This window comes from Vulpes vulpes, chromosome 6 (assembly GCF_048418805.1).
Source record: "Vulpes vulpes isolate BD-2025 chromosome 6, VulVul3, whole genome shotgun sequence".
In the NCBI taxonomy this organism is placed as follows: Eukaryota; Metazoa; Chordata; class Mammalia; order Carnivora; family Canidae; genus Vulpes; species Vulpes vulpes.
This window is the reverse complement of record NC_132785.1, coordinates 2,136,576-2,155,227: the sequence shown is the minus strand read 5'-3', so window position 1 is coordinate 2,155,227 and position 18,652 is coordinate 2,136,576. Positions and strand designations below refer to the sequence as shown.

The window sequence follows — 18,652 nt, the reverse complement described above, 5'->3', positions numbered from 1 at the left end:
AGCTAGTGTTCCTGGCACCTAGGCCCTAAAACCCTTAGACTTTCCTAAGTGTTGACAACTATAAAGGAGTCTTTCATTGTGTTATTGAGGGGACTTTGGAAAGTCCCCTTAGGTCACCTAAAGATGGGAGCTGGTTGCCTGGTGAAACAATCATGTCATTAGAAGGCTGGAACTTCCGGTCCCCACTCATCCCAACCTTAAGGAGGGGAGAGAGGCTGGAGATTGACTTCAGTAACCAACAGCCAATGATTTAATCAAGCATGCTGCATAAAAACCCAAAATGACCAGATGCAGAGAGCTTCCTTTGTGAAGATATGGAGATGCTGGTAGAGTGGCACTCTCCAAGAGAGAGCATCTCTCCCATCTGGCTGTTCCTGAGTTACTTCTTTTTATAATAAACTGGTAATCTAGTAAGTAAAAGGTTTCTCTGGGTTTTGTGAGTCACTCCAGCAAAATAAAAAGGAGGTGGTGGTTGTAGGAACCTCCAATCTATGGTGTAGATGGGAAGGGCAGTGGGGGGCAGGGGGTAAAATCCTGTAGAACTAAGCCCTTAAATTGTGGAATCCGATGCTATCACCAGGTACCCAGTGCCAGAACTAAACTGAACTGCAGGACACCCAGCGGGTGTAGGAGAATTACCTGGTATGTGGAAAAACTCAAAAGTTAGAATTGGTGTCAAAAATGACCTAACTTGGGGATCCCTGGGTGGCGCAGCGGTTTGGCGCCTGCCTTTGGCCCAGGGCGCGATCCTGGAGACCCAGGATCGAATCCCACGTCGGGCTCCCGGTGCATGGAGCCTGCTTGTGTCTCTGCCTCTCTCTCTCTCTCTTTCTCTCTCTCTCTGTGACTATCATAAATAAAAAAAAAAAAAAAAAAAAAAAAAAAAAAAAAAACTGACCTAACTTTTAGACATACATGTTAAAACACTGACATATAGAAGATGATGTCTGGGGGCGCCTGGGATGCTCCGTCGGTTAAGTGTCCGACTTGATTTCAGCACAGGTCATGCTCTCAAGGGCTGTGAGACTGAGCCCCACTTCAGGCTCTGCTCCAGGCATGGAGCCCACTAAGATTGTCTCTCTCCTCTGCCCTTCCCCCTGCTGCTCGCTTGCTCGCTCTAAGAAAAAAAAAAAAAAAGATGGTGTCTGGATTTTGCTTCAAAATAATCCAGAGGAAGATGAAGTGCTTAGGGATATAAGTGAACAAGACTGGCCATTATTTATCTTGTTTTTAAATGGTACATGGCAGTTCAATATCTCATTCTCTGTACTTCGCATATATTTGGAAGTTTTCTAAAATACAGCTTTTGTCGGGGAGCCTGGCTAGCTCAGTTGGTAGAGCATGTGACTCTTGATCTCAGTGTCATGAGTTCAAGCCTTATGTTTGGGCATGGAGCCTACTTTAAATATATAAACTATAGCTTTTGTCATCTTTAAGTGTGTTGTATTAAATAATACAAGTACTGGAATTTAAGAAACTCTGGCTACCAACTAGATAAGTAGACAATATTCATTCTTTCTCTATGTCCTCAGTTTCCACATCTGTGGAAAATGAGGTTTGGACTCATTAAATCCTGACATTCCTGCTAGTTCAATTTTTTTATGATTCAACGGAATATTACCTCTACACTTAGAATTTGGCTTAACCATTCTAGCTATAATCTTTTTTTTTTTTTAAATAAGATTTCATTTATTTATTCATGAGAGACACAGAGAGAGAGGCAGAAACACAGGCAGAGAGGCAAAGGACACAGGTAGCCCGATGCAGGACTTGAATCCTGGGACCCCGGGGTCACTCCCTGAGCCAAAGGGAGATAGATGCTCAACCACTAAGCCACCCAGGTGTCCCCTAACTAGAATCCAAAATGAACTTACAAAAAAAAAAAAAAAAAGCACTTATAGCTAATTCTGAGACAATTAACTGAAAATTGCTTACAACTGTTATCAAAATAACACTATAGTTACTCATCTGGGTCCCTTGTTCCTAGATATTTTGCTCCCCAAATATCCTGGATTTCTGAAAAACCTTTTCCTCTCTTAGGCCCTTTATTCCCCAGAGAGAATCACATCAGAGAAAATAGAGGCCATTAGGTATAATCTTTTTTTTTTCATTAGGTATAATCTGTTCAAGTTTCCCTACCCTACCTTCAGCACATCCTCATTCCCCTCTGTTCATCTTCAAGTCCTTTCCACCTGAGGCCCTTCAGAATCTAACCACAACTTATATTTCTTTTTTTTTTTTTTTAATTTTTATTTATTTATGATAGGCACACAGTGAGAGAGAGAGGCAGAGACACAGGCAGAGGGAGAAGCAGGCTCCATGCACCGGGAGCTCGACGTGGGATTCAATCCCGGGTCTCCAGGATCGCGCCCTGGGCCAAAGGCAGGCGCCAAACCGCTGCGCCACCCAGGGATCCCTCACAACTTATATTTCTTATATCACTTTCCTAACAGCTCCCTACTTACTCTTGGCTCAATCGTTTACTCCTTTTCTAGCCAGATCCTTAACTCTATTGCTCTGGCTTCTTCAATTCAGCCTACAAACAAGAGTCAATTCCATACCTCTAAACAAGAAACAACAAAAAGCCTTCTTTAACCCTACTTCCTCCTCACACAAACCTGTGGTTCCTCCTTCCCATGGCTACCAAATTTTTAAACTGAGTTTCTAGTTACTGGTTCTACTACCTCGGTTCCAATTCACTTCTCACGCCATCATAATCAAGCTCCCAGCCTCCTCCACTGTTTGGTTTTCCACTTTTCCCTGGCCCCAATTGCCAAATATAATGAATGGCTCACTTCAGGTCCTTCCTCATACCTCTCCTCTCAGTAGCACTGATAGTGTAACTATTGCCCCTCCTTCAGGAAACTCTCCCCCGCTAAGTTCTAATATACCACTTTGCTGTAAGCTTCCTACAGACTTCTTGTTCAGTGGCTTTCTCACTAGTGCCCTAGGATGATGTGCTTCCTTGGGTTCTTTCCTCCCCTGGTCTCTCTTCTTCTTATACCTAAGAACTCTCATCTATATTAGCATCTTAATTACTCAAATCATTGCCTGACCTATCTTCCAAATCTTTACTACTGGCCATATCCTAGGAAGAGGTTAGGTAAACTACAGCCTATGAGCTAAATCTAGCCCACAAACCAAATCTAGCCTGTCACCTGATTTTATCAATAAAGCTTTATTGGAACAGCCATACCCATCGGTTTGCCTATTGTCTATGGCTGCTTTCATGCTCACAGCAGAGATGAATAGTTGTGACATAAATAGTATGGCCCTCAAAGCCTAAAATACTTAGGCTTTGAAAAATATTATGGACCTTTATTAAAAAAAAAAAAAAAAAAAAAAGTTCACCAACCTCTGTTCTAGAAGGTAACATACAGGGGCGCCTGGGTGTCTCAGTTGGTTAAGCATCCTCCTTAAGCTCAGGCCATGACCTCTGGGTCCTAGGATCAAGGCCCACGTTGGGCTCCCTATTCAGCAGGGAGTCTGCTTCTTCCTCTCTCTTTGCCCCTCCCCGCTGCCAGTGCACATGTGCAGTTCTCTCTTTAATAAATAAATAGAAATCTTAAAAAAAAAAAAATAGAAGGTAACATATACCACACAACAGTTCTAATCTTTTCCTGCCTTTGGACCCCAACGCCAGTGCTGTTATTAGACTGTTCATCTCTCTAAGACCCCTGACCGTCTTCTCACTGTTCTTCCCAGCTCCCTTCTCACCCTCACCAATCTATCTCCTATGGCATAACTGAAGCAACAGTCTTAAATGCACAAAATGCAGGAGAGGTCTTTCACAATCTGGCCCCTGTCTATTCTATCCAACGTTCCAGTCACTCCATCTGTAAGAAAAAACTGATTTACTTTATTCTCCAGGATATTTCATGCTGTCTCTTATCTCTAGGCCCACCCAAGATTTACTATCAAAGAAAGACCTATATTTTTCCAGTTTCAGCTTAAGAACAATCATCTCCATGAAGCCTTCTCTGGCTCTCTCATGCTGAATCTTCCTCTATGTGCCCAATGTTCTCTCTACACACTTCCATTCTAAGCATTTGTTTGCTGTTACTTCATTTCCATATTAATCAACACATTCCTTGACTGGGAGTCCTGAGGCAGAGCAGAAGGATGGTTAGTAACAGAAGAGGGTTTTAAAGTAGGAAATCTAGGACTGAATTCCAGGTCGGCCTCCTCCTAGTTGTAGGTCTTTAAACACACTGTATAATGGCAATTATCTAATCATTACTACTTACTATTATTATTCTAAGCATAGTGCCTTGGACATAGTGAGTGCTCAACAGTTACTGGTTATTATTTTCCACTGTTTTCTCTCATACTTAGTTCAGAATTCAAATAGCTGCTGAGTGAATAACCAAAGCAAGCTAGTTCTGCACACATTATTTTCAGCTGCATACTGGATATTTCCATCTGAACATTTGGTTCCCCAAACTCATTATCTTCACTCCCAAACTGTTTCAATTACAGTGAAGTGACCAACTTGTTAAGGTCTGCTCAGGAATTTACTGGTTTGAACACTGAAAGTCCCGTGTCCTGAGAACTCCTTCAGTCCTGGGCAAACCAGAACATTTGGTCACCTTAAATTAGAGTTACGTTTCAAACAATAAAAACAGACTTGAGTTAGTTTAAGAAACAAGGGGGAGGGAGGCGCAGGAGAATTCACTGAAAAAAATATAGAGCAATTCACAGAAGCAAAGGAAAAGCTATAGAATTTCATCTATGAAAAACTCGGGATGAAAACAACTCCACAGATCTAAGTGGTGGGAATTAATAAAAGACTTCTTCATAGTACTTCTGCCAAGTTGAATCACTCAGGTATCAGTATCAGCTCAGTTAAGATTAACATGCTAAGGACAGCATTTGACTGGTGTTGTGTTAAACAGAAAAAGACACTTTAATCAACGAAAGGAGACAGGACCACTTAGATTAAAAATCTCCCCAAAAGATACCCAACGGCAGAAGAGTAGCTTCCTAAGAAATTGGCCGCATCTGAATGGTTTCCAAAAGAAGAGAATGTATCTAAGGCTACCAAATCAACTACTGTTTGAACACATCACACCTTTAAGACTCCATGACATTTTCACTGTTATGTTGTTTTTCTATTTTGGCAAACTCCTACACATTCTTCAAGACCTAGCTCAAATGTGATCTTCTGTGTAACTTCATTCAATTTCCCCAGGCATGGTCACTCTCTTTCTCTATGCTCTCATAGTACTTTGCAAATTACATACCTGTATCACAGAACTTACCATGCTGTACACAGAGTACAGCTGACCCTTGAACAACATGGGTATGAACTATGTAGGTCTACTTATACACAATTTTTTTTACAGCACTATAAATGTATTTTCTATTCCTAATAATTTTATTAATAACATTTTTCTCTAGCTCACTTTATTCTAAGAACACAACTATATAAAACATACATATACAAAGTATGTGTTGGTTGACTGTTTATGTTATCCATAAGGCTTCCAGTTAACAGCAGGGTATCTGTAGTTAGGTGGGGAATCCAAAGTTATATGTGAATTTTTGACAGCACAGGAATGGGCACTGCTAATCCCCACATTGTTCAGGAGTCAATTGTATATGCTTAGGTATCAGTCTCTGACTAAACTGAGCAAGGACAATGTTATTTATACTTATTATCTTTGGCATTAACAATGCCTGCTCAGCCCATAGCAAATGCTATATAAGTGATAAATCTATTATTCAAGTCACCAGGATATATGAAGCATTAAATTAAAGGAGACGAGAGGAACTACTATAGGTTAACACACTGACAATATCAAAGAAAAAGCTGACAGGGTGCCTAAATGACTCAGTTGGGTAAGCACCTGCCTTCCGCCCAGGTCATAATTCCAGGGTAATAAATAATAAATAAAAAATAAAAAAGAGAAAGCTGACAGACTGTGCAAGGGAAGGACAAAAGAATTATGAAGAGCAAAAACTCCTTAAACTTAGAAATTAAGGATAAAATCTAAGAACCTAATGGCATTACTTAAATAAAAGTAAAAACTGATGTCCATATGCACAATGGTGATTCTCAAGAAACAAGAAAATAAATTACATTCTATTTAAGAATGTAGAGAAATGTATAGGACATTTTCAGAAACACTGACCTTTCAAAATAACAGAAAGTTTGGTATGTATATGTAAACAAATAAACTTATAGCTCAGAAACACAACCATTTAGAAAGGTTAATTCCAAATAAATATAGTCATGATTTATTTTTATCACATTTTAACTATTAATGTTGGTATCCTAGGCTGTGACAAAGATTTTTTTAAAGATTTATTTGACAGAAAGAGAGAGAGAACGCGCGCCAGAGAGCACAAGTGGTAGGGAACAGCAGGGGGAGAGGGAGAAGCAGACTCCCCACTGAGCAGGGAGCCTCCTGTGGGGCCTGATCCCAGGACCCCGGGATCACAACCCCAGCCCGAGGCAAACAGCTAACCAACTGAGCCACCCAGGCACCTTGACAAAATTTTTCTTTTGTGGCAAAAATGCTGAAAGTACAGCTATATCCTCCCTACACTATTGCCTTATCTTCAAAGTAAAGGAATAGAGCCTTGGAAATGAGAATATAGCCAAACTTTATGCTAAGAAACCAAAGTAACTTAAGAATAGTGTCAGTCATGGAAAGAAAACGCCACAGACTTTGAAGTTAGATTTTCCAGATACATTTTCTAACTCCTTTGTTGGATACCAAGATGTCAGATTACTCTTTTCACTTCAAATGTTACCCAGTCTATGTCACATTTTACCCAAATAACTAAAATTCATTTCACCAAATGTAATGACTATGACATTATAACATTAAACTATTCTTTTTTTTTTTTAAAGGGGGGGGGCAGAGAGAAAGGGAGAGAGAAAATCCTAAGCAGTGTCCATACTCAGCATGGAGTCCGACACAGGGCTTGCTCTCATAACCCTGAGATCATGATCTGAGCTGGAATCAAGAGTTGGACCCTTAACCAATTGAGCCCCCCAGGTACCCCTAATTCTTTATCTAAACTATCTTTATCTACTCTTTATCATCTGAACTCTTTGACTGATATTAGCACCACTACTGGGATATAGTCTGAAATACATAGCATCACCAATGGAAGTTTTTTTTTTTTTTTAAATAAAAAAAAATGTTTAAACTGAAGATAATCATGCCTCTAAAACTAACCTCCAGTTTAGAGAAAATCCAGAGGTGGCTAAGAAATAGGAGGAGCAAGTTACAGGAGGAACAAAGAAACAGACAAATCTAGTAATTAGGTCATTTTATTAGGCTGAACCATATGAAACTGGTGATATTTGACAGATACTTTTAGCTTCAAAAATGGAAATTTCATGTGGTTTAACTTAATACAAGAAAACTGACCTCATTTCAACAAATTAACAGCATTTATAAAATGTTGGGGGACAATAGCCAAGAAGTGGAAGCAACCCAAGTCCATCAGCAGATGAATGGACAAAACGTGGTACCTACATACAAGGAATATTATTCAGTCATAATAAAAGAAACTAAATTCTGATGCATGCTACAACATGGATGAATCCTGAAGACATTATGCTGAAAGAAATAAACCAGTCACAAAAGGACAGATATTATATGATTCTACTTATATGAGGTTCCTACAGGAGTCAAATCCATAAAGACAGAATGTCAAAGGGAGGTTGTCAGGGGCTGAGGAGAAAGGGAATGCAGTTCCTGTTTAATAGAGACAGAGTTTCAGTTAGGAAAGACGAAAAAGTTCTGGAGATGGAACAGTGATGATCATTACACAACGAATGTGTACTTAATGCCACAGAACTGTATACTTAAAATAGTTTTAAAATGGTAAATTTTAGGTTATGTATATTGTATTACAATAAAAAAAATGGTGGGAAGAGCCTGTTCTTGGTCAAAGGAGACTTAGGAAACATAACCAAATGTGATCTGATCTTGTTTAATCCTGGTTCTTATGACTAAATGTTAAAAAAAAAAAAAAAAGAAAAGAAAGAAAAAGACGGGACAACTGAGGAAATTTAAATGTGGACTAGATTAGATGTTATTAGGAAATTATTGCGTCAGGGTGATATGGTATTTATGTAAGAATGCATTATTGTTTTTACAGAAGTAGCCTTAAGTCTTCAAGAGTAAAATGTCATGATGTCTGTTATATATGTAGATGGTATAAAAGATGAAAAAAAGAGCAAGCTGTTACTTATTAAATGGAAGTGATATACATATGGAATTATACTATTCTCCCTACTTCCCTATATATTGGAATATTTCTATGATTAAAAAGTAAGAGGGCACCTGAGTAGTGCAGTCTGTTAAGTGTCTGACTCGTGGTTTCAGTTCAGGTTGTGATCAAGGGGTTGGGGGATTAAGCCTCAAGACAGGCACTGCCCTTGACATGGAATCTGCTTACAACTCTTTCTCCTCCTCCCTCACTTGATCTCACTCTAAAATAAATAAATAAATATTTCAAAAAAATAAAATAAAAAAATAAGAAAAAATTTAAAATTATTTCACTATGCATGTGTCTTAATCTCCCAACACTTTACCTATCATAATAAAAAGCTTGAACTTATTTTGGAAAGCAATAGGAAAAGGCACTAAAAGATTAAAAGTTTCAGTTCAAAAATGTATTTTAAGAAAATTATTGTGCTGGTGTCACCTAGCACAGATATATTCATTCAAGAAATATTTTAGTGCTTACATTGTTCCAGCCCCTGTACTAAGAAGCAGGCAAATGTGCTCAGAGTGTTCACAATCTAGTAGGAGAAAGAAAACATAATTGAAATGCATGATCATAACTGCAATGAGAAAGATAGATTCAGGAGCGAAGAATGGTACCTAACTCAACCTGGGAAGATGAGGAGATTCAGAAAGATTTCTCTTAAGAGCTAAACCCAGAGTGGAGTATTTCAAGAGGGGTAGGAATTAGCCAGGCAACAGGAGGCAGGGAAGGATATTCCAGTCAGCAGGATAGCCCTGAGAATAGAAATAGCATTGGCAAGCAGTGGAGGGCGGGATTCCAGATTATGTATAAGCATATAAGAAGTTCAGTGTTGCTAGAGCTTAAAGGGGCAGAAAGGGATGGAGGGAGGAAAGTGGAATCTGGAAAAATTATCAGGTAGCAGACTCACTGAAAGATCTCATAAACTGGAGAAAGACCACCACTTTGGGGGGCAACTTTTAAATTGCTAGATGATAAGTACTAAGCCTGAAAGTGAGCTGGAGGCAGTGAATAGAGAGGCAGGGCCAAAACCCAGAGACAGCACAGAGATTCAAGCTACATGACTGACATCTGACCGAATGTGGAAGATGAGGAAGGAGTCCAAGAAGCCTCTCAAGTTTCAAGTTCAGGTCACAGTGAGGGTGATGATGCCATAAACAGAAAAAAGAAAAAAAGGCAGAACATAGCTTTAAACACTTTGAACTCAAGAAGCTGATGTGATGTTCATGTGATTAATTTCCAGCAGATGCTTAAAACAGATTTAAGTCCCCCACGCTGAAATGATAGTTAAAATCAAGAGAGCTGCTGGATGTGGGTAAGAAAAACAATCTAAAGAGTCACAGACAGAATCCTAAGACATGCCTACACTCAGTAGGTAGGGAGAAGAGTTGGCAATATCAACCAAAAAGGAGTAATCAATGAGGCAGAAGGATGAGAAGAAATTTTATGCCATTAGTGAGTTCAAATAAAGATAATTATAACCTATCTGCTGTGTGAGAATTCCCGAAAAACTTTATGGTCTGCGAAATTAAGAAAAAAAGAAAATACATCAAGATGGTTAGGGCTACAAGCACCTTTAGGATGGAACGCAGGGCTAAATGGAGCCTAGAGGTAGGTTATGGGTGAAGGAGCAATGTGGGTGTGCTCAGACTTGCTGTGTTCAACTGTGTTTCTGTACTTCCCGTGTTCATGTTCAAGTGCTATCAATGCGTTGGTAAAAAGCAACTCAAAAATCAAATATGGATCAACATGAATTCTATGTTAACATCATTCCTCTTCAGCATTCAAATATGAATTAGTTCATGTTACAGAAATACACTATAGCAGAACAGACTGTCAAAGGAGGGCGAGGCAACGGTATCAATGCCATGGAGTCAACACCAAAAGGAATTACTGAAATCCTAAAATCAAAGAGTACCATTCACTCCCAAATGTACGGTGTTTTTTTTTTTTTTTTTTTAATTTTTTTTTTATTTATTTATGATAGGCACACAGTGAGAGAGAGAGAAGCAGAGACATAGGCAGAGGGAGAAGCAGGCTCCATGCACCGGGAGCCCGACGTGGGATTTGATCCCGGGTCTCCAGGATCGCGCCCCGGGCCAAAGGCAGGCGCCAAACCGCTGCGCCACCCAGGGATCCCAAATGTACGGTGTTTTTAAATATATTATCTAGTCTCTCTTCCCAGAATATTTGTTAAATTTTATAGACTGGTCACTAAATGACCACTCACAGCCCAAGGTCTCTACCCTCAGTGAGCTTCTTTATGGAGCACACATACTTTAAAAAAAAAAAAATTTAAGATTTTATTTATTTATTTGACAGAGAAAAAGAGAGAGCACAAGCACGGAGAGCAGCAGGCAAAGGGAGAGGGGGAAGCAGGCTCCCACCTGAGCAGGGAAAGGGATGTGGGTGGGGCTTGGTCCCAGGACCCTGGGATCCTGACTCCAGCCGAAGGCAGAGGCTTAACTGACTGAACCACCAGGCACCCCTGAAGAAATTTTTTTTTTTAATTTAAATTCAATTTTGTTAACACACAGTGTATTACTGGTTTCAGGGGCAGAATTTAGTGACTCATCAGTTGCATATAACACCCAGTGCTCATTCCATCAAGAGCCCTCCTTGATGCCCATCACCCAGTTGCCCCATCCCCACAGCTTCCTCCCCAGAGCCCACACACTTTAACAGCTACACACACACAGGATTTGTTGTAGATCATAGCAGTTTATCCCAAGGAGGTAAAGGAAAACTCACCTAGGAAAGCACTAGAAAGAAAAAACTAGGGACTGATAGTACTAAATATGTTATTGGTCAGTCAGGAAAAGCCCTTCTGAAGAGTTTGTTTTCTTGAACTAGGATGACATGCTTGTGGCAGAATTATAATCTTGCTGTTCCAGAAATGCAGGAAGCAGTCTGAGTGAAGAAAGAGTTTGCCAGAGTGAAAGAGTTTAGCCCCTCTAAACAGCAAAAGAAGGTACACGAGAGAAGAGCGTGTGCAGAGGCATGGAGAGAAAATCGCACACCATCTCCAGTCCTTTCTCACAACTGGTACAAAGAAGATAAAAGGGATTGTGTGTGGCATCTTAAGTTTTCCTCTTACCCTGAGGGCAATGGGAATGATCTTACCAAGAAAGTTAATACAAAAAGATTTCAGAAAGAGCAACCCACAAGGTCCACTGGAAGGGAAGATGCTGGCGACAGGGCACCCAGGTGCACCAGCATACTCACGCAGGTGAAAGTGACAGCAGCCCAAACCAGCGCAGCTGTAGTACGGCTGGTATTGAAGGTAAAATACGAAGGCTCTTCGGATAACTGACCAATACAGAAAAGTGAAGGAAAGGAAGAAAAGGGAGTCAAGAATAAGGGTTCAAGCTTAAGCAATTAGGTAGTACCACTTAGCAACAGAAGCTCCAAAAGACAGAAAATTGAGTCTGGTAATGCTGGTCAAATTTGCAGATGAGAAAATACATATTATCCCCAATATTAGAAACTTAAGCATAAAATTTAAGGGTTAAGGCCCAAGGACAGTGGCTGTTATTTTTTGGTGAAACTAACTAGCTCCTCATTAATAAGGAAACTTTGTGAGAGTAAAAAGGAAAAAGAGGCACATAAATCAAATGATATCAGAAATTTTTATCAGCAAGGTTCTAAAATACCAAGAAGGAATTTCTGTGAAATAGCCAAGATTTCTTAAGTATTTTCCCCACTAATTAACGTTCAGATGTGTTCCATAAAGTTAGATCTGAGGCTCCATGCAGTGGAGAGACAGTAAAGAATGGTGAGCAAGAGTTCTGGCATTAGTGTCATCCTGCTTCACCACAAGTCTAGGTCCTGCCACCTACCCCTGATGATGGAGAGCTAGTTACTTAAGAATCGTAGGCCTCAAGTTTCCTCAGCAGTGAATCTGGATAAGAATAGTACATACTTCATAGGATTGTTGCGAAGACTAATCCATATGAAATACTGAGTATATAAGTATATAGGTATATTGCAAAGTCTTAAAAAGTGTTAAGATTTTTAAAATAATTGCTATTATTGTTATTGATAAAAATGTTATATTCTTGAGGCATATGGGAACAAGTAAAAGCAAGTTGACCTGGGTGACAATTACCAGAGTGTTTGATTTATAACTATTCATTGAATTTAACATTTCCATTTGTGCATTTTTCTGTAAGTGTCTTGGAAAAGTTTTAAATACTTTTTTAAGGGGCGGGGGGAAGCCTAAGAACAATGCCTTACATAAAAAAGACTAGTATTAAAACACACATTCCGGCGCAAATGAAGATAATTAGGAGCTTCCTTTCCACAACATATTCCCTAGTTTTAGCTACAAAATCCATTCCTCCTACTAAAGCGCCAAACTGCTATCCGGGATAATTACTTCCTCCCCTATCTGTATCTACAGACCTCAGAATAAGTTTTTATCCCCTTGCTCTACTGTGAGTTTTATGAAGAAGAGGAAGAGAAAGGAAGAGGCGGCGGTAGAGGAAGTTCAAATTCTCATTCCGTGTTATGACCATCCCCAATCTCAATGTTTTTTGAAAATTCCTCCTTACATATGGGATAAGGGCATCATTCCTCCAGAATTAATCCTAGATATTACTGCCAGTCACGCCTTTTCCACCACTCTACCCACACTGTACCTCTAACGTGACTCCGGAATAAATTCCCTCAGATCTCCCTATCAAGAAGTGTCCAAGCAACTCTGCGCTGCGGGCATATTTCTCAGGCCACCATGCGCTATATGGAAGTCTCATCTCTTCACTCCCGAATCTATTGTTTCTTCTCACCTGGGTCTTTATTCACTAATTTCTTTTGTGCTCTGCTCAGGTTTAGCACATACTTCCTATAAAATTCACCAACATCTTTTCTAGGAAGTCATTCTTGAAATTACTCTCTTCCTCAACGTTCTTCCCATTCACAATTTCCTGTGAGTTTTCTTCGGAAAATATGTATTTTATATTTGCATCCAGCATCTTATTCGTGTATCAGCTGCTTGCATACTTTGTAATGTTTCATCTTTCCTCGATCCTGTACATGAAAAGGTTTAGATAGGAATCCTATCTCATCAAAGGGCATCTCACTGTTTTAAATACCGAATAATCTCAACTAGTCACAAGTCTAACTTGTCGTGGAAGCTTGACCTAACACAGTTTCTAATGGATAAAACTACATTATGTACAGTGTCTAGTCTTGATTATACCTAAATCCACAGCAGAGGCACCTCCTTATCAGATCTGACCCCAGTTCACCCTTTAGTCACACTCCCTTCTCTCGCAGCAGTCCTACCGCATTCTCTCAGGGCTGCCCAATTACTCCTCCCCCAAGCCTGCAATGCCCCTTCCTTGCGCCCTCCCTTTTCCTGCATTTTACCGGGCCAACCTTCTTTCACCTTTCAGGATCAGCTTACTCCAATTCATCCACTAGGAATCAACCAGAACATCTCCCTGGACTGCTCGGCCTCAAGTCAGAATATTCTCGGAATGTACTTATCAATGAATTGCGTTGCAATTATCAGTTTACTTTTCTATGACTCCCACTGAACCGTAAACTTCTTGAGGTACAGGCTGAATTTTAGTCTCCTCTGTATCCCCAAGACCTAATACTGTGAGACGTCCAAGTGACAATTAGTGAATGAATGCTCGCTGCCACTTAGGGACCTTCTATATGCTACATAAGCACGCTCACGTGTCCTCGCCTAAAGTACTTTCCTCCTGTAAAGTAGGGATAATTCTATATCTAGTTTATAAAGTTCTTATAAGGATTAAATGAAATCTCATGAAGCTCTTAGTGTAGTGTCTGCTGTTTCATGCCTTAGTTACCCCGATGTATCCTGGGGAATGTAATGTGATCAACATTTTCAGGCTAAAAGGCTTGGCAACCATCCTCTTTTTCAGGCACCTATAAGTCACTGATCACATTCTGATCACCAGCAAACATTTATCCTATACCCATCACGTCCAAGCGTCCTGACTGGGTAGCACTGAGCTCCCAGAACACAGTAATACGGCCAAATAATAAAACAAAACCCAGCATCAACATCCGACAGAGGAAACCACGTTATTGGTTCTTCTACACAATTATGGGCATTTCCCAAACTACATAAGTTTTGCTCTACAACAGAGGTAAAGCTTCAAAAACAATTACTGATGGAAAGAGCTCACAGTTAATTCCTCTCATCAAGTGAACCAGTAACGAGAGGCGGTCCCCAAATTTCTTGCTGCTATTCCTAAAGTTTCACTTTTGCTTAGAATTATTTCTCACAAAAAGAAATGTAACCAGGACCAGGACGGAGAGACAGATGACCTTCACTTGTGTTAATCGAATGGGAACTCCACAGTATTTCCTTAGCTTTTTTTTTTTTTTCTTGTTTCCAATTAGCATTCGGTTTTATAGCTCTGGGGGGAAAAAAAAAGAATCGCTTGAGGTTTTTTTGTGTGTGTGTGTGTTTCTGGACAAAACTGAACGCTGAACGCTTTCCCACCACTAAGACAAGGGGGGGGGGGCATGCACGCTTCTTAGTCCCACCGGCCCTTTCTCAAGAATCCCAAAACTGCAAATCATGTCACCTCGCTTTGGAAAAGGACGCTGTGGACCTACAAGCACGTCCTCCCCGTCGAGCCCAGAGGTCAGAGTCCCAGGGAAGTTAGTGCCCTGCATACTATGTTGCTTTCCGTAGCTGCAGAGAGACCTCTAGCGCTGCCTCCCTAAGCCGAGTTTGCAAACAGTACCTGCTGGTGTCACCTTAGCGAGACAATGGCAACACGCGGAGTGGCGGCCGACCGAGCGACCGCGCTGTGTACGCGGTTTTGCAACCGCCCGCAAGTGCCAGCAGCGGCCCCACGCGAGGCAGAGCCCCGCGAGGCCCCGGGGGCGGCGCATCCCGTGTGCGCCGGTGGAAGGCGCCGAGGACGCGGCCATCCCGCGCGCCAGCCGGAGCCCGGGCAGGCGCCGGGAACAGGTCCCGGGAGCGGAGCCGGGGCCCGCGGCGCCCCCGGGGCCTCCGCACAATGGGCGGCACCATTGTGCACGTCCAAGGGCCCGCTCCAAGGCCGGCGGCGCCGCGCGGCAGGCGGCGGTCCCGGCGCATCCTACCCTCCCCCACCGCCGCCCGCCGGCAGGTCGGTTGCCCGGCCCCCGGCTGGTCCCCACCCCCTCCGGCCGCCCGGGCCCGGCCCGCGGAGCCCCGCGCGGGGAGCCGACCCCGCCTCGGCCGCGCAGCCCTTCCTCGCCCGCTGCAGGCCGCGCCCGCGCGACGGGGCCGCCCCCGCCCCCCGCCCCGCGGCCCCCGCCGCCCGCCGCCCGCCGCCCGGCTCGCCCGCCGCCGGCCCCCGCCCCTCCCCGCCCGCCCGCCGCCCGCCGCCCGCCGCCCGCCGCGGGGCGGGGGGCCCAGGCCGCCGCGGCGCGCACACACTCACTTCCACATCGCGGCCCTTGTTCTTGAAGCTCTTGATGCGGTGGTTCTCCAAGCCCGGGTTCTCGGCCATGGCTGCGCGCGGCTCCGGCGGCGGCTACTCCTGCGGCTGCGGCGGCGGCGGCGGCGGCGAGGCTCGGGCGGGGGAGCCGGGGGAGGGCGGGAGGGGACGGGAGGGGGAGGGGGAGGGCGCCGGGGAGCGCGCTCCGCGACGCCTCCGAGCGCGAGGTGGCAGCAGCGCCTGGGGAGGCGCAGGCCGGCTGCCGGGCGCGGCGGGAATGGCGCTGCGGCGCCGGCCAGCGGGGGTCACGTGACCGGGGCGGCCGCCCGCGTGCTCTCGCGAGGACCCCCGCGGGCCGCCCGCCCTCGCGCCCCCTCGCGCCCCCTCGACGAGGCAGGCCGCGTGCTCCGACGCGACCGGATCCGGCGCTTTTATGCGGCGCGCGAGACGCAGAGCCGGCGGCGGAACTACAATTCCCAGCATGCCACGCACCGCAGGGGGTGGTGGGACGGGAGGGAGCGGGAGAGGGGGAAGCGGGGACAGGCGGGGCCGAGCCTCCCGGCTTGACAGAACGCGAAGAATGCCGGGAAGTCTGCGCGCGCGGCTTTCAGCGCGGCGCGGAGCCCCGCCCCCAAGGCGGCCTGTGGGCGGGGCGGGGGCGGGGCTTACCTCGGCGCCCAATGGGGAGGCCGGGGGGCGGGGCTTCGCGGGAGGCGCGGCTCGCTCTCGGGGAGCCTGGAGGATTAGAAGCCGGTGGACGGTTTGGGCTTGGCTGACTTGCTGCTCTGGGGTCTCCCGGAATAGCAGCCGCCCTCGCCCGCTGTTCCCCGGCTCTGCTTGGGTTTTATAAATAGCAGTTACTTCCATCTGACATGGAGATTTGCGGTGCACGTGTTCATTGATGCGCTACCTGGCTTAGCGCACCTGGAGCTCGGCTCCGGCGACCGCAGTTCTGGGCGGGTTGCGAGCACGCGGGCCCTGCGGCGTCCTGTCTCGGTCGTCCTCCCAGGCCCGGTCCTGCAAGCTTCACCCCCGCAGTCCCCGCGTTTCCGCGTCCCCGACCCTTCTGGTGCCACCACCGCACACGATGCTCTCGGCCTTAGGGCAGCACTCAGATTCCCACCTGCAGACCAGCTGTCCTAGCAGGATCGCCCCTTAGGGTCATCGGAGGACCGATCAGAGGAAACGTGGATCAATAACAGTAGCAGAAGGGAGCCTTCTGGAGCAGTTGGGGGTCCCCTGATTATGTGTGAAATAGCCAGTTTCAGAGTCTGTGGCAGATATAAGCAGGTATGCAATATCATAGGACCGTTCAAGCGATACTGAGGTCATTCAAAAGTCGGTAGAAATAGAACCCTACCGAGATCAAAGAAGACAGCTTCCCCCCAAGCAAGGGGCCTTAAAGATCCTGCAAGTGCAAGGGTCATGACTCCGGAGGCCTTACAATGCCGGTAGCATTTGCTTTGGGAGTGGTGGGATGTGGCCTGTTGATAAACACAGGCCCATGGAAAGGCTTCAGACCACTGTTGCCAAAGGTCCAATTTTTTTTTCTTTTTTTAAAGATTTTATTTATTCATGAGAGACACAGAGAGAGAGAGAGAGAGAAAGAGAGGCAGAGACACAGGCAGAGGGAGAAGCAGGCTCCATGCAGGGACCCCAAGACCACGCCCTGGGTCAAAGGCAGGCGCCAAACCGCTGAGCCACCAAGGGATCCCCAAATTTTTCAAGGAAAACCAAAAAGCTGTGTTTTATTCTTCATTGTTAAATGTCAATTTGCATTTTTTTTAAATGCACTTAAGTGAATCGGTTGCTTGATAACTCCAGGTCCTCACTTTTTATGATATCTGATCCTAATCCAACCACTCATTTGAAGGGAAACCACAACAACAGCAAACCCCTAACATTTAGAATGAATAGATTACTTCAACTCTAGTTCTTAAGGCAATAGAAGTGTGCGTTTGGCAGTTTCCCTGATTGTGAGAGAAACTGCCAGACTGCTGCTCTGTTTGTATTATGATTTAGCAAGGCATTCTCTTTAAAGGTTACTCTACTCCCTTCCATCGCTTCTCTTCACCCTACTTGCTGTCATCAAATGTGTAATAAGTCTTTCATCATTTCAGAGTTTGAAACCCATTTAGTGAGCACATACCATCGTCAGTTATTGCACTAGCACTAGGATCTATTTGTAAACAAGACAGCCTGGTTCCTGCCTCCTCGCAGCTTCATGTCTGTCGGAGGAGACAGCCAATAAAACAAGTTATTACCCAAAAAGTGTGGTGGTTGTCAAGAAAGGAGAAGGAGGGGATCCCTGGGTGGCGCAGTAGTTTGGCGCCTGCCTTTGGCTCAGGGCACGATCCTGGAGACCCAGGATCGAATCCCACGTCGGGCTCCCGGTGCATGGAGCTTGCTTCTCCCTCTGCCTATGTCTCTGCCTCTCTCTCTCTCTGTGTGTGTGACTATCATAAATAAATAAAAATTAAAAAAAAAAAAGAAAGAAAGGAGAAGGAAGATCAAGACTCACAGCAAGGGAGATCTTTATGACCGGCTGATTCTGAAGACCCCTAATACGGCAGGATAGGATCCCAAATGGAGATCTACATATCACACATGTAAATATTGAGAAGGTGTAGGGCACCTGGTGGCCAAGTCACTTGAGTGTCCAACTCTTGATTTCAACTCGGGTCTGGACCTCAGGGTCATGAGTTTAGGCCCCATGTTGGGCTCCATACTAGGTGTGGAGTCTACTTTAAAAAAAAAAAAAAGTAGGGGATTCCTGGGTGACTCAGCGGTTTGGTGCTTTCTTTACAACCTGGAAGTCTGGGTTTGAATTTAAATTCCCTGACTTCTTGGACTTCTGCTTCAGAATGCGATGGTACAAATAGGACTAGAAGCCAACCCCTTACCCAACTTTTGTTCCCCTTCTTTCGAATCTCCTGGCTCCTTCCCACACTGAGATAGAACGTAGGCCTCGGAGTCCCTAATCTCCAAGAAATTGCTATATCCAGTGA

The 18,652-nt window shown here is 44.3% G+C and overlaps 1 protein-coding gene across 1 annotated transcript in view; it reads right to left on the bottom strand.

Moving 5' to 3' along the window:
• Positions 1-15,937, bottom strand: part of KPNA3 (karyopherin subunit alpha 3) — an 89,946-nt gene extending 74,009 nt beyond the window's left edge. The window contains exon 1 of the mRNA XM_072760527.1: positions 15,648-15,937. Within this exon, the coding sequence (XP_072616628.1) occupies positions 15,648-15,716 (69 nt within the window). The 5' untranslated portion in view covers positions 15,717-15,937. The remainder of the gene's footprint in view (positions 1-15,647) is intronic.
• Between the last annotated feature and the right edge of the window lie 2,715 nt (positions 15,938-18,652).